This window comes from Pinus tabuliformis, chromosome 4_1 (genome assembly GCF_031772625.1).
Source record: "Pinus tabuliformis cultivar Carrire ecotype Pingquan chromosome 4_1, CPIR1, whole genome shotgun sequence".
Lineage (NCBI taxonomy): Eukaryota > Viridiplantae > Streptophyta > Pinopsida > Pinales > Pinaceae > Pinus > Pinus tabuliformis.
The window spans coordinates 992,046,991-992,062,011 of record NC_142303.1 but is presented as its reverse complement, the minus strand read 5'-3'; the positions used below and the strand labels follow the sequence as shown (position 1 = coordinate 992,062,011).

The window sequence follows — 15,021 nt, the reverse complement described above, 5'->3', positions numbered from 1 at the left end:
AACCGGGTCATGGTCCGGGTCATCAAATTTGGCAATGAAACGGTCAGAAACGGCCGTTTCCGTTTCGGTACGGTCGTTTCGTAAAACACTGCTTTCAATCAAGTCAAAATCATCGATCAAGCATGTTAAGCTTTTTCTACCATATTTTAAGTCTTGGATTAGATAGTTTGATCAAAATTGGGCAGTGTTGACTAATATCCCTAGACAATCGAGGTAGAGGCAAAGGCTAGACAATAGGAGAAGAATCTAGATTCTAGATGGTTGATGCTCGAATAATTAATCATTAATGTACAATGGATGCTATATCTATCTTGATTTATGCAAAAATATGCATGTTTTCATGTCTTCTACAACTAATTTGGTATTTGGGATGTTTGTTTTGAGTATAAATGCAAAAAAATAAAATATCTCTCTCTCTCTCTATATATATACATATATATTAGTCGCTTTTGCAGACGCTTTGCTTCCTAGATTTTTGGAAAATGACGCTTCCGCGTCCCCGCTTCCAAAAAAACGTCCCCGTTTTGTCCCTGCTTCATGCAACATTGGTTTAAACTTTACTAGGACAGCGCAGTGCAGAGTGATGCAGCAGCTGGGCAGCCTTTAACTCAACTATTTCTCACTTGGGTTTTGTCAAGCTTGTCCTTGAGGCAAGCCCAGGTGCACCATTCCACTCCATATTATATATAACTCTCTGTTTTTATAATAATATGGCTCAACAGTTCCGTATTTGCAGTGTTTTCATGGATGTCTAATGCATGTTTTTATTTTTATATGTAGTTGCACTATATATTTGCTTAATATCCCTCATATTCCTACTTAGGAACAATACAGTGGTATCAGAGCCTAGTTCTTGGCTCAACTGTGGGGTTTGTTTCCTATGAGAGAAGGGGACCAACAGAACATCACCTACCGTAGGCAGAGGTATAGGAGAAGAGAAAGGGAGTTAGAAATTCTGCCAGATACGGTGGAAAGAGGGAAGGTAGTGGCCGGGGAGGAGGAAATGACAAAGCCCAAGAGCACGGAGGAGATGGCTTTTGATAGCCTCCTGAGGGCCTTGAGTGACTTGGCCAAGGGGTAGAAAGACATGCTGGAGGAAATGAAGTCACAGAACAGAGACAGGGCCACGCCTAGAGGGTTTCTATGTGGAGAAACTTCCGAGGCCTCTCAGCCTTTCAATCACCCCTCACCAGCGGCGCAACACCCTTCAGTTAGTGTGCCGACTTGGGCTACACTACCTTCTTTCATGCCAGTGGCACAAATCGAGCCAGCAAGGGAGGAAAACACTCCTCAGATGGGGGATTACTTCAAAGAGTGGCAGGCTATGGACGAAGACTTCAAAGAAGCCCTCTCCTTCAAAGATTACTGCAAGCTCAAGCAAAGTGAGAGGAACAAGGGGTACGGAGGACAAGGGACCCAAAACTATGAGCTGCAGAGAACTATAGGGAGGATGTATTTCCCTACATTTGATGGCACTGCCAAGTGCACGGTCAGGGCTTGGGTTGAAAAGATGGACACATACATTCAACTCAACTGGATGACAGAGCAGGAAGCCATTAAGATGGCAACACTGCACTTGGAGGGGGAGGCCCATGTTTGGTGGTTTCATTGTTTGACCACATTGGGGCATGCTTAGATAGTTTCCTTTGAGGACTTCACCTGGAGGTTGGTGGAGCGATTTGACTAGAGGGATCGAGAGGCTTCTTTCAAGGAGTTGACACAACTGCGTTAAACAGGTAACCCAGAGCAGTACTTCTCAGATTTTCTGCATGTGTCAGTGATGGTCTCGGATTTGTCCGAGGCAAGGAGGGTGTACACCTTCATTGAGGGCTTGCTTGAGCCCCTGCGTGGACTGGTAACGTCACGCAGACCCTCCACGCTGGAAGAAGCGGTTGTGTGTGCCAGAGATCTACAGGGGGCCATCCCCAAGAGCAGAGCACCATTTCTTGCATGGACCCCTTTCCCACAGAAGGGGTATGAGACTAGACCCCCACCACTGAGGACCACACAGGGGAGGGCGCAGTTAGATGAGGAGACACGGAAGGACCTCTGAAGGAGGAGGTTGTGCTTGACATGCAAAGAGCCCTAGGTTCACTACAAGTAAAGCACATTACATTGAGGTATTTTCTGATAGTGACTAGGGGGATGAGGTGGAGCAGGATTGTGGTGGGATAGATGGAGAGAGTCCGACAGATAGAGGGCCACCACCACCACCTCCACAGGGAGGGGCATCTCTTGCCTCATCAGGAGGAGTCCTTGCTTCTTTATGCAAGATTCCTAAGTTTTTGACACTCAGGATCAGAGGCACTATACAGGGACAGAGGGTGTCGGTACTAGTGGATAGTGGGGCTACCCACAATTTCATAGATGCACAACTGGTCCAGAGGAGCGGCCTCACCAAAACAGAGTTTGAGGGGTTCTTAGTCCTAGTGCCAGGTGACCGTACTATCCAGTGTACTAGATACGTGCCCTCCTTGACAGTGGTTATGGGGAACTACTCGATGACGGACCACTTCTTTGTGGTCGATGTGCGAGACACCAACATGTGATGGGTGTCTAGTGGCTGTATTCCCTTGGGCAAGTCATGACGGATTGGAGGAAACCTGAGATGGAGTTCATTGGGCCAGATGGCAAATTGGTGGTCTTGAGAGGCATGCAGTCTTATCTACCTCAGACAGATTTAGCCCATAGGATGGAGGCAGATCTCCGACATGGGGATGCATGGGCAATCGAGTTGAGGATCTCAGAGGTTGGGGCACAGCTGCAACCACCACCAACAAACATACATGCTTTATTGGACAAGTATGCAGTAGTGTTCGGGACATGCCACCAGGGTAGCCACCAGATAGAGGGTTCGAGCACACCATTGAGCTCGAGCTGGGTATACAGGCAGTTATCACTACTCCTAACACACACCCCTAAGCCGACAAGGACAAGATAGAGAAGGCCATCCAGGAGTTGCTTGTGTTGGGCCATATTAGGCCAGGTTCCAGTGCTTTCGCTTCTTCTGTAGCGCTGGTGAAGAAGAAGGATGGAACCCTTCGGATGTGTATCGGCTACCGAGCCATCAACCTGAAGACTCTCAAGAATGATACCCTATTCCTCGCATTGATGAGCTGATCGAGGAGTTTAGAGGATCAGAGTGCGGGATCAGGACATCCTGAAGACAACTTTCCGGTGCCAATATGGGCACTTTGAGATTTTGGTCATGCCATTTGGGCTGATCAACGCTCCAACCACATTCCAGTCTTGCATGAATCATATCTTTCGGGGACAGCCAAGGAGGTTCGTGCTAGTGTTCTTCGATGACATCCTGATCTATAGCCAGATGTGGGAGGAGCACCTCCAACACTTGGAGGAGGTATTGCGCATTCTGGAGGAGCAACAATTTTATGCCAAGCTCTCCAAGTGCGAGTTTGGATTGACAGATATGCTTTATATCAAGCATATCATTGGAGCAGATGGAGTGAAAGTTCACGAGGAGAAGATTCGAGCCATCCGGGATTGGTCAGTGCCTCGAGATGTGACTATGCTGAGAGGCTTCTTGGGTGTTTGCACTTACTACAGGAAGTTTGTCAAAGGGTTCTCGCAGCTGGCAACACCTTTGACCGACTTGACCAAGAAGGGGGCCTTCGCATGGATTGATGGAGCATAGACCGCCTTTGATCGCCTCACGGAGGTGATGAGCAGTTGCCATGTTTTGGAACTTCCGGACTTTTCCCAGCCATTCATGGTGGAGTGTGACGCATCCGAAATAGGAGTTGGAGTTGTATTGTCATAGGAGGGGCATCCCATAGCTTTCGAGAGTCGGAAGCTCCTACTGCATGAGTTGTCATATCCCATATATGACAAGGAGATGCTGGCCATTATGCATGCATTGGCCAAGTTCCGCGAGTACTTGGTGGGCAATCGATTCTGAGTGAAGACTGATCACAACAGTCTTTGACATTTTATGGGGTAGTAGGGCCTCAAGGACAGGCAACAGAGATGGGTTAGCAAGGTGCGGGCCTATGATTTTGACATTGAGTATGCGCAGGGAAGCACAATGTGGTGGCCGATGCGCTATCTAGGAGACCAGCTGGGTTATCTCTCATGAGCATTTGCCAGGATCGGAAGGCTCAGTTGTTGGTGGAGTACTCCAAGGATAGGAAGGCATGCGAGGTACTGGCGGGGACACATGCAGATGAGCGTTACCATGTGATGGATGTGGTATTCTATTACAAAGGGCGCATTTACTTGGTGCCCAACTCGCATTTGAGGGAGAAGATACTCCAGGCTGCTCACGATTCACCATTGTCTAGACACCAAGGGTTCTGGAAGACTTACATGGCTGTTTGAGAGAGGTTCACGTGGAAGGGCCTCAAGGAGGACGTGCTGCAGCACGTACGAGAGTGTGAGGCCTGCCAGCGGAACAAGGGGGGCGCTGACTCACCCTGTAGAACTACTACAACCTCTTCCCATTTCGGAGGGGAAATGGGAAAGTATTTCGATGGATTTCATCATTGGACTCCCCACAGTACAGGGGAAGGATTGCATATACCTAGTGGTCGACAGGTTGACCAAATTTGCCCACTTCTTCACCATCCCCACTAGGTACACCACTGCACATGTTGCCGAGTTGTTCTTCCAGGAGGTTTTCAGGCTACATGGGCTCCCTAAGAACATAGTGAGCGACAAAGACAGTAGATTCATGGGTGGCTTTTGGTAGGAGCTCTTCAGGTTGGTTGGGACAGAGCTCACTCCTAACACTAGTTATCATCCTTAGACGAACGACCAGACGGAGAGAGTCAACCAGTGGTTGGAGGGGTACCTAAGGAACTATGTGACAGGTTAGCAGAGGACGTGGATTCGGTGGTTGCACCTAGACGAGTACCGCTACAACACCACACACCACATGTCTATCGGTATGACTCCTTTCCATGCCCTTTATGGATATGATGCACTGAATTTTGCTGATATTGTTTTTGGAGACAACCGAGCCCCAAAGGCCAAATACTGGGTCCAAGAGAGCCAAGATATCGTTAAGGCTCTCAAGGATAATTTAGTGACAGCCCAAAATCAGTAAAACCTGTATGCAGACCGACACAGGACAGAGAGGCACTTTGAGGAGGACGACTTAGTATACCTTCGATTGCAACTTACAGGTAGTCTACACTGAAACAAAAGTGGGCCGAGAAGCTGCAATCACACTTCTATGGGCCCTACCGAGTGACTAGGTGAGTTGGGTAGGTGGCTTATGAGCTGGAGCTACCTCCAGGGAGTAGAATCCATAACGTGTTTCATGTATCATGCCTGAAGAAGGTGTTGGGACAACAAGTGACAACGACAATTGATCTACACCTGTTGGATGATGAGGGCCACTTGGTGTGAGAACCAGAGGCCATTTTGGAGAGCAAGGAGAGGAGATTGAGTAGGACCATCAGGGAGTTCTTGGTACACTGGAAGAACTTGCCGGATGAGGATGCCATCTCAAATTTGATTATAGAAGAATACAAACAACTTAGGTTCTTGTGCTTAATTCTTAGTGATGTTTGTTTCCCTATGATAATCCAATCTGTAGGAGGAGTGATGTACTTTGTAACATTTATTGATGATTTTTCGAAAACGATATGGGTATATTTTTTGAAGTAAATCTGATACCTTTGCAACTTTTATGAAATTCAAGGCTATGGTTGAAAATGAAAGTATTTATTGCATTAAAGTGTTTAGGTGTGATAAAGGAGGTGAATATGAATCTGATTTTTTTTCTATCACACTAGTATTTGAGGTGAAACTTCAATTGTAAAAACACCATGACAAAATGGTGTAGTTGAGATGAAGAGTTTATCTATTATGTAAATGGTTAGATGCATGGTGAAAGGGTATCATATAAGTAATCAATATTGGGTTGAAGTAGTTCAGGCAACAATATTTTTGTTGAATCAAAGTTCCATAAAGACAATTAATGGTAAGACGTCATTAAGAAAACGCAGTTAGGCTGTGCAACTGCCTACTAGACAAATAAATGTTGATTTCTAGTAGCATCGGATGTGCTCTAAGTCTCCAATTTTGCAGGGAGGCTTAGACATATGTATTCCACAATACCCAGAAATTGTTTTGGGAAATTCCACCGGAGACAGTTTTATTAAAATAATTAATTATTTTAATGGGTCCCTAAGTCTAAACTTAGGAAATAAAAATAATTAATGGGTATTAATCTAAACTGTGGGTGTAACTTCTAGAAGAAGACGAAGATCGAGTCCAAATGATCTGAGCCATTGATTAGAATCTAATCTGGGCTGTTAGTTCTCAACTGGAAGATTATAAGAAGGACATCGAGGGGCATTTGGAAAATACACCAGAGGCAGATACTTAGTTACTCGAGTAAGATCGATTTTCTCACTGGTCGAAGTTTGGCAAGAGAAAATCGAATCAGAGGGAGAGTTGCAGGTGAGGAGGAGAGAGGGTATCAACATCAGTTGAGAGGTCAGGAGCAGAAGACGCAGAGCAAAGGGAGGACAACGTAGAGGATGTGACGCAGAGGAAGGACAATGCAGAGGTAGTGTGGTGCTGGACTGCGCAGTTCTCATGTAGGGGCTGACGCAGTGGGACGCAGAGGGGGTAGCAGGTCCTCTCTTGGATCGGAAACTCGTCGAGAAGTATCTGTAAAATTTCTCATAGAGAATCCTCTTCTATTCTGCTGGTTGTATCTTGTACATGAGATTTTTGCTGAAGAATAATAAAGAAACCCTCATTTGCTGCACTGGTTTTCCCACATTGGGTTTTTCCGGGGACAATTGTCCAAAAATAACTGTGTCATCATGGTTATACTTGCTAGTATTTTTCTTTGCATTCACTTTCCGCAGTATTTTAATTGTGAAGGCTGCAGTAGAATTTATTTTGATATTTGCTGTAGAAACACTCTGAATAACTTATTTCTGAGTTAATAAGTAGAAGAAATAATATTAATCACTGCAGTTGGATTTCTATTTAGAAATTTCACAATAAATAGCATTGATGTTAATGTATTTGATGACCTCACCATGAATAAAATTATCCTTTTTCATATCTTCTGTTTCTATTTTGTTTATGATGCATAGTCAATCTCATAACAGCAAAATGCATTTTATACGTAGACAATCTGAGGGTTGACTCATTAGACTAGGATTTATTTTTATTTTTATTTTTATTTTTTGTTTTAATTTAAGTTTTAGTCAGCAGAGATTGTTGGAAAAGGCTGATTAATTGCATCCAATATCTCATTTCAGGAATGACTTGCCGATCTGTGTCCTGTAACACTAGTTTAATCCTTTCAGTAAAGAATATTTATAAGTCTTGGCACACAGGTTCAAGCTTCGTAGTAACGAAAATTTATTTAGTCCTGCAACACTGGTTCAAGCCTGTCAGTAAAGAACATTTATATAGTCCCGCAACAACTTTTCAAGCCTCTCAGTAAAGAACATTTATATAGTCCTGCAACACCATTTCAATTCTCTCAGTAAAGAACATTTATATAGTCCTGCAATACCTGTTCAAGCCCCTCATTAAAGAACATATATATTTAATGTTTTTGATACATGGTAAATGCAAAATTATAGGAAGGGTTTCTAATTTTGTGATTTCATTTGTAAGCTTACATTGTTTTTCAGTTTGCTTTGAATCTTTAATATGCATATTTCTTTCATTGGATATTGTAGGAAGATATAACGAAGCAGCCTAAAGCTATTCTTCAACAACAATGCCAGAAAAGTGGATGGGAAGCCCCAAAGTATGAAAAGATTTCTGGGAGGGGAAATGCTTTTTCATACAGTTTGAGCATCATTCGCCCAACGACAGGACGGGGAAAAAATAAAAAAGTTGGGGGTGTATTAAATTTTCAATTTCCAGATCCAGACTATGTCTTTGAATCTGCTGATGTATGTTTTCTGATGAGAGATACTACTTCTGCACATTACACTGATATTTCTTTTAGCATGAGTTATGTTGAAATGCACTTTTCATAAACTAGAAAAATAATACAAGATGGTTTTCAGTAGCATGTAAAATGTTGCTTTGCTGATTTTAAAATATCATATTTATATTTAATTTTGAACTGCTGAAAACTAATATTCAATTTTTTTGTAAGGACTGAAGTTAAGATGCAACTAGATGGACAAATATTTTTTTTTTGTAAAATTCTATCTGGTTAATTCTATCAAATTAAATGCAATTGCGTACCTGATTTTCCCATCTGGTGTCGATCCATGTTGCCCGAGTTTACCAAACCAACCGATTCCTCCCTGCCTATCTAGGATCAACCTATGCGGTTCCCAGATCCAGTGGATTTTGAAATGGAAGTCCACTGGCCCCCGTGCCCAAAACTCCAAGAACAGCTCAAAATTCCCAATTTTCAGTTCAAAATCAAGCCCCGGTTCATCCCTCAAACAAATTGATTTTCTATCACCATTCTCTGTATTTTCTCCTCTCTGCACCATATTCCAAAGGTGAAAGCAATCCTCTGTTTTCCCAAAAACTGATTTTTCCTCCCCCTACTTCTCCTTTGCATTTTTTTTTTATATGGGGAAGGTTTCTTCTCTCCGAAGAAACCCCACCTTCCTCTCCTCCAATCAATCCTAAGATTTAACCTTATCCATTAAGATATTTTTACTTGAGTTGGTCATTATTCATTAAATGAGATTTTAACTTTATCATCTCAACCAACTTCGAGAAGAGTATTTTCTTTTAAGTACCTTATCATGAATTGTCCAAAAATTTATGAAGTAAAATAAATCTTGTCCTTTGTAATAATAATTATTTATTATTTAAATAAAATAAATTAATATATTTTATTGTACTACTTAATAAATTAAATAAGGTATTAATTAATATTTTTAAAAACTAATTCATTTTCTTACATAGACATTTATATAATTAAATTAGTATGTATACTAGTGCAATGCCTGCGATGCATGTGTATGTAGCTATCATACACACGTCTCGTAAGCATGCTAATAATCAGTAACTCAAGTTGGGTCACTACATACACCCCTCCTTCAAAGAAAACTTCGTCCCAAAGTTGAGTTTATATAGTATATTAGTAATTATTTTAACGATTAATATAATTTGTGTAAGGATTATGTCTCGTAAATTTATTTATTTATTTATTTTTAAACATTTATAAGTTTACAACTTTAATAGTCATACCTTGTCCCAACTAGGTTCCCAAGCTATTATAAAATCATCCTATCCTTCCTAATCTCTTCCGCTCCCATCCTATCCGTCCTCTACTAGAGTATGTCATGGCGTCAATTATACTGACCTAACCATTCATAACTCTAAGGATGGCAACGTCGACTATATCAACCTGATTTCCTTGTAGGCATCCGACAGTGATCATCACATGTCTAGGGGAGCGTGACTCACACAGTCCTCCCATGACTCCAGGTTTTGGAGGATAAATGGTGGGCAACACCTCCACCCCTCCTAGTAGAATTAGGGTCAATACCCTATCATGGAATCTCATTGAGCCTCAATTGTTCTTGGAGTTTTGTCATCATGTAGTCGGTTTGGTAATGATACTATTTGCAATGTAAACACTTGCCCACAAATTATAACATATGCATCGATATATTCAAAATCAATTGTATTCAGATAACGATTTTCTATTCATTTTAATAAACTCTTATCTATGATATTGATCTTTGAGTTCATATAACATACTTGGCTATTGTTGAATTGAGGCTTCTGTGATCCATATCAAGTTTAAGAGAAATTCTTCGGCGTAAATCACAAGATAAATCATATGCCGACGCGTTTCGAACCAACTAGCGTGGTTCATCGTCAGGACAAGTTGGTTCGAAACGCGTTGGCAAATGATTTATCTTGTGATTTACGCCGAAGAATTTCTCTTATACTTGGCTATGTCTAACCAATATATTTGTAAGTTCATTTTCACATCTAGTAGTCAAGTGTATTCATTATTTTATTTTCATCTCATCATTCATGTTGATATGTAAAATAAAAATAAATTAAAATTGTAAATATCACATCCATAACATAATTCATGATTTATATAGGTATCCATGTACTAGCAACGTTAAGCATAATAATTGGAAATCATTTTTTTCGTGTATTGATTATGCATGAAACTTGTGGCTTTCATTCCTACATGTTTAATGCTAAACATAGGTATAGATGTTAGTTGAGAAAGTCCAAGGATGTTGAAGTAGTGAATGAATGATAACATTGAAATGACTCCGAGTACATAATGTGGAGGAAAGCTTCATCATTGAAAACCTTGGAAAGGACATCAAGGAAGCAACAGTAGTAGGGTCAGATGTGCCATGCATGACAGAAAAATTTTCTGACAAAGATGAAGAAGAGATTGAGAAAGAAAATTTAAGGTCAAGACTTTAAAGATTGGTGTTGAATTTGTTTCATTATAACTGGAGAATATGGGCTCTCACTAGGTAGTGTGTTCCCAGATGATAGTTAAGGAATCTGTGAAGGAGTGTGCCATTCCTTTGGTGCTTTTATCACAGTAAGAATGCAACAACTGAGGTAGTTTATTCAGAGTCCAATTTTATGCTATTTTTGAATGTACAAAACCCAGTGGACATTAACGTCAGTGGTCAGTGAAATTAACATCGATAATGCAGTGAAGCATATCATAGGGGAGAGACAACAATTTATATTTGTTACTAGATGAATCCAGTCAGAATGATGTAAGAATGCATGTTACATATGCTCTGGATGAAGTTTCCGCAACGGTACGTTTGCAAAGATTGCCATTGCATGTCTAATGATAAATAAATAACTAATTTTAGTGAAACTCTAAGAAGTTTCTGTGGAGGAATTGGGAGAAATGCCCGTTCGATTATCAGAGAAATGATAAATCTGAAGCATAGTAGAATTTGTAGGTATTATCAATATGCTTGAGTCATAGAATTTGAGAATTCAAACGCAAGGAATTTTTTTATTTTTTATTTTATTATTATAGCTTATTTTTGGATAAAAATTGTCAAACTATTCCAGAGATGCATGCCATGGAGATTGTTGAACTAGACATCACAAGGTTGGATTGCAAGAGGTTTTAAAACCTCTGGTTCACATTAATGAGGATCCTCCTAAACATGAATTTAATCAAGGGTTTAAAGGAGAGTCACTTGGATGGATTACAATTGTTAGGAAATGACAATGAACAAACAATTGCCAATTCTTGATGGATTTTTTTTTTAAATTTCAGATTGCTCACATGTTTACCAAATGGAAATCTCTGACCAAAATTCAATTTAATAGGCATAATGAAATTAATGCGTTGTCGAAAGATTCAAAATGTCATGGAAGAGGAGTTTGCAGTCATAGATGTAGAAATGGAGAATGATAATGAGTTTGTTTGGAAGAAAACACTTGGTACTGGTATTATTATGCTCCAAAACGTTGAGGATTTGAAGGTTTCGCAATTGACAGAATCAAAGAAATTTAACAATTTTGTCATTGTTAATTTGAGTGAAAGTGATTTAGTGAAAACTCAGAGAGTAAAAAAAATTTCTAATTCGATAGAACCTTTCCCTTTCCAAAAGGTGAGTTATTACAAGTCTAAATATAAACTGAGGGAAAACATTTCTCATTCTCCTTTTATTGGGCTCTTCACAGATTGACATGGATTAGAAGCCTCATCTTAAAAAGCAGTCCAATGAATTAGTATTGAATGTGTGGAAAAGTGCAACTAATATTTGTAGACATATTATGCAGATAGTCAAAATGAGTATGGAAATAGAGAATGGAAGTATTGGTAAGACTTATCCATTGGTAGATGAACATAGAAATAGAGGCTGATTTCACCCAGCAGAGTGCTCATATGAAGCCAAAATCTCCTTTAATCTCGAATTCTTCCGTCCTCTATTAAAACAATGTTGACCTATATAGTTCTGCTTTATGTAGTATGCAAATCTATAGTAATTAAAGCAGCTGAAGCACCCAATGCTGAACTTTTCTTAGAAACAATGTCCTTTGTTGAAGATTCATCAAATGTCAAAGGGTGCTTTGATTCAGCTTCCTACCCCTCAGTCTCTAATAGACCAGTGTACTCCCTTTCGTAGGTAATATACTGGGCTTTTCTCCATCCATGCAACGGAAGGAAACCTCTCTCTATGTTCTGAGATTCATGGTAAAAGTTTCAACATATCAGTTTTGCAAATCCAAGTGTGTTTCTTCATCTGCTCTCCCCAGAATCGTCAGGAGCACTATCTTCATCTCTCCAACTACCACGTACTGAATCAAAATCACTAAAATTATCCAACTCAAAGTACCACTCTTGTTTGAGTTTATGTGTTGTTCATGTACATAATTGTGTCTTGCACAATAGCTCGGCCATTTCCTGTGTAATGAATCATCAATGAAGGACTTTTTCCTTCCTTGAATATCCTTTCAACATTCCCAGGACTATTTCTATTACCAACATTATCCAATTCCTAATTCAGTTGCCCAGGTTGTAGCCTAACCGGGATAATCATAGATGCATCAGGCTACAAAGGAAGAGCTGATTGTAACATTTCATACCCAATAGAAATTACAGTTTTCCTATTGTTTCCCAGAAAGTGAAATATTTGCCTCCACCACAGGAACATCATTTGCAAGACTTATCTGGATATCCCGGATCTCTCCTTTATATAATATCGTTGATCCATCTCCTCCAACCACATAGGGAATCAAGAGTCGCAATTATGGCACTACCGATATATTTGGATTGGAAATGTTTCTTAACTTGGGTATGAAATTAGCAAATGTACCAGAATTTGAAAAATGAAGTGGTTTAGATTTATTGACAGCTCGGTTGAGAGGCATTAGCAAAGGCAGAGATTGGAGAAGTTGTGTAATTTTTTTTTAGGTTGATTTTGAGACTCAAGTGAGGGTGGAACATAATTGAAGGGGTCATGGGCATTGGTAGAAGGGATAGAGGAAGAGTCTTAGTACCTATATTGAGGATTAGTCCTTATGCCAATTAGGATAACATCCCTGGTAAGGTTGCCAAGCTAGTACTTTAACCAAGGTCAAGTTACAAGTATCAACTGAAAATACGGCATCCATATGTACATGAAGCATCTCCAAGGGACTAATGCTGGGTGGGTGAAAACATTTTTGGAATAACCCTAAAAGCCAATAAGGTAAAGGTGAAGAACCTCTGCAATAGACAAACATACCACTACAGATGGGTGTTCTATTAAGAGCCCAAAGAAGTTTTACAACAACATCCAAATCTGCAAATTTTCTAATGAATAATTACTAAAAGTAGATAAGATCTATTGTTGAATGCCAAAGGGCAGCCTTTAGATTCAAAATCTCAATCATGTGAATGCCGATGACTCAGTGTTGGCTACAAAGAAAAATGCATATATTGGCTGTGCTTTGGGAAGGAAACATAGGGGAGGCCTTGCAACATTCCTCTAATGATTAGTTAGATCACTGAATATATCAGTTAATTCATTTAATGAGGATGTCCAGTCAAGACACCTATTGGCATGCTTTATAAGCCAACTACAATATCTTCATAAATCATCTGTGGAGATTATGGGATAGTCATTGAATGACATGAATTATTGACCCAACTGCTTGATAATTTTCCTTTTAAATTCAGTATTAGCATGAGCTTGGTGGGATGCATAACACCACCTACTTGTATACTAATTTTCAAAACCAGGGTTCAGGTTTCTTTCTTCAATGATCTCCCATATTGTATTACTAATGTAATGCTTTCTCCATCAAATATTTCAATCTTTTAGACAAATGGAAATTTTTGAAAGTAAAGCTAAACTTTTATTAGCTTTGTTTAGATGATACCTCCTTATTCCTCGATGAACATTAAATTCCATTGTCAAATGAACCAGATTGCAAACCATTCTGCTTAAATATAATTAAGCCTCCTTCGAAACATATTTATGATACTCTGGACTATGGTATAACTGGTCTGAGAATGCTCGAAATTGGCAATTCCTATCTCCTTGGATCTTTAAATTACATAAACCATATACAGTCAACCTATCATGCAAACGTTGATGATCTAATGTTGCTTTATTCGCACTAGGTATATATACATTAATCCGAGGAGTATGCGAGATGGACTGCAAATGTGATAAGCATCGCGCAACTGAACGATCCAAACTTGCATATTCTTCAGATAGGATTGTAGCAATCATCCTATCATCTTCAACATCTTGCTGACTATTCGAGACCCTTGAACTGGAAGTTTCACCAATATTATCTTGTTCTCTTTTCATATTACATTTAAGCTGTTGACTGTCTTTTGTTCCGCAGTCGACGATGCATTTGGAATAATTCTAATCATAATACAAATACACAATTTTTTGAAAAAATGCTTCCGCTTCGGCCACGGTTTGCTTAAGGTATCTCGGTGTCCCTGGCCACCGAAATTTCCTTTTCCATGGCTCAAATGGACCGCATTGTTGGCAATCGTTTTCTCATCGATGGATTTTAATTTGTGTGTCGACTTGTGGGTGTGTAGATGTATCACCGACTTGCAGATACATTGTGTGTGGCATCTTTAACAGGCGGTGGTTGACATATGTCATAGGTTTAGAGTATTATTATCATCGTTCGACACCAAATGCCACTAAGCCATCCACAATATCAACACCGACATAGTACCCGATCCTTGCTTTATCCCACTTGATCAAATCACCTCCCTTTTGTGCCAGAGATTTTTGTGCTATCATCTTCGACGCCATGATTTTCCCCTGTGTGAATACCATTGTGAGACGACAGTCGAGGTTTTGAGTGCAGAGGTGAGGAAGATGAAGAAGTCTCTTCGTAACCTCGCTTCATAGTCTTCAATTTAGCCTTGAACAACTGATTTCTTCAGCTAAACACAGATGAAAGGGGGTTGGATATAGTGCTGATGCTAGAAATTCAGAAAGTGAATTTAAGGAGTAAAGAAATGTGTAGTTTTACAATAAAAAAAAATGAGTATTTGAGAGTGAATGATGCGTGGGACTATAACGTGCACGGACTCATTGCAGTGCCTGTTTTTGAGCGTGATACTTGAAA

The 15,021-nt window shown here is 40.0% G+C and overlaps 1 protein-coding gene across 4 annotated transcripts in view; it reads left to right on the top strand.

Moving 5' to 3' along the window:
* LOC149179480 (RNA helicase family protein) overlaps positions 1–15,021 on the top strand; it is a 450,824-nt gene that overhangs the window by 65,437 nt on the left and 370,366 nt on the right. For all 4 annotated transcript variants that reach the window (XR_016258287.1, XM_089420680.1, XM_089420679.1 and 1 more), the window contains exon 8: positions 7,677–7,895. Coding sequence is in view for 3 of the 4 variants with exons in the window: in XM_089420680.1 (XP_089276806.1) it covers positions 7,677–7,895 (219 nt within the window). In the remaining variant the exon portion in view is untranslated. The remainder of the gene's footprint in view (positions 1–7,676; positions 7,896–15,021) is intronic.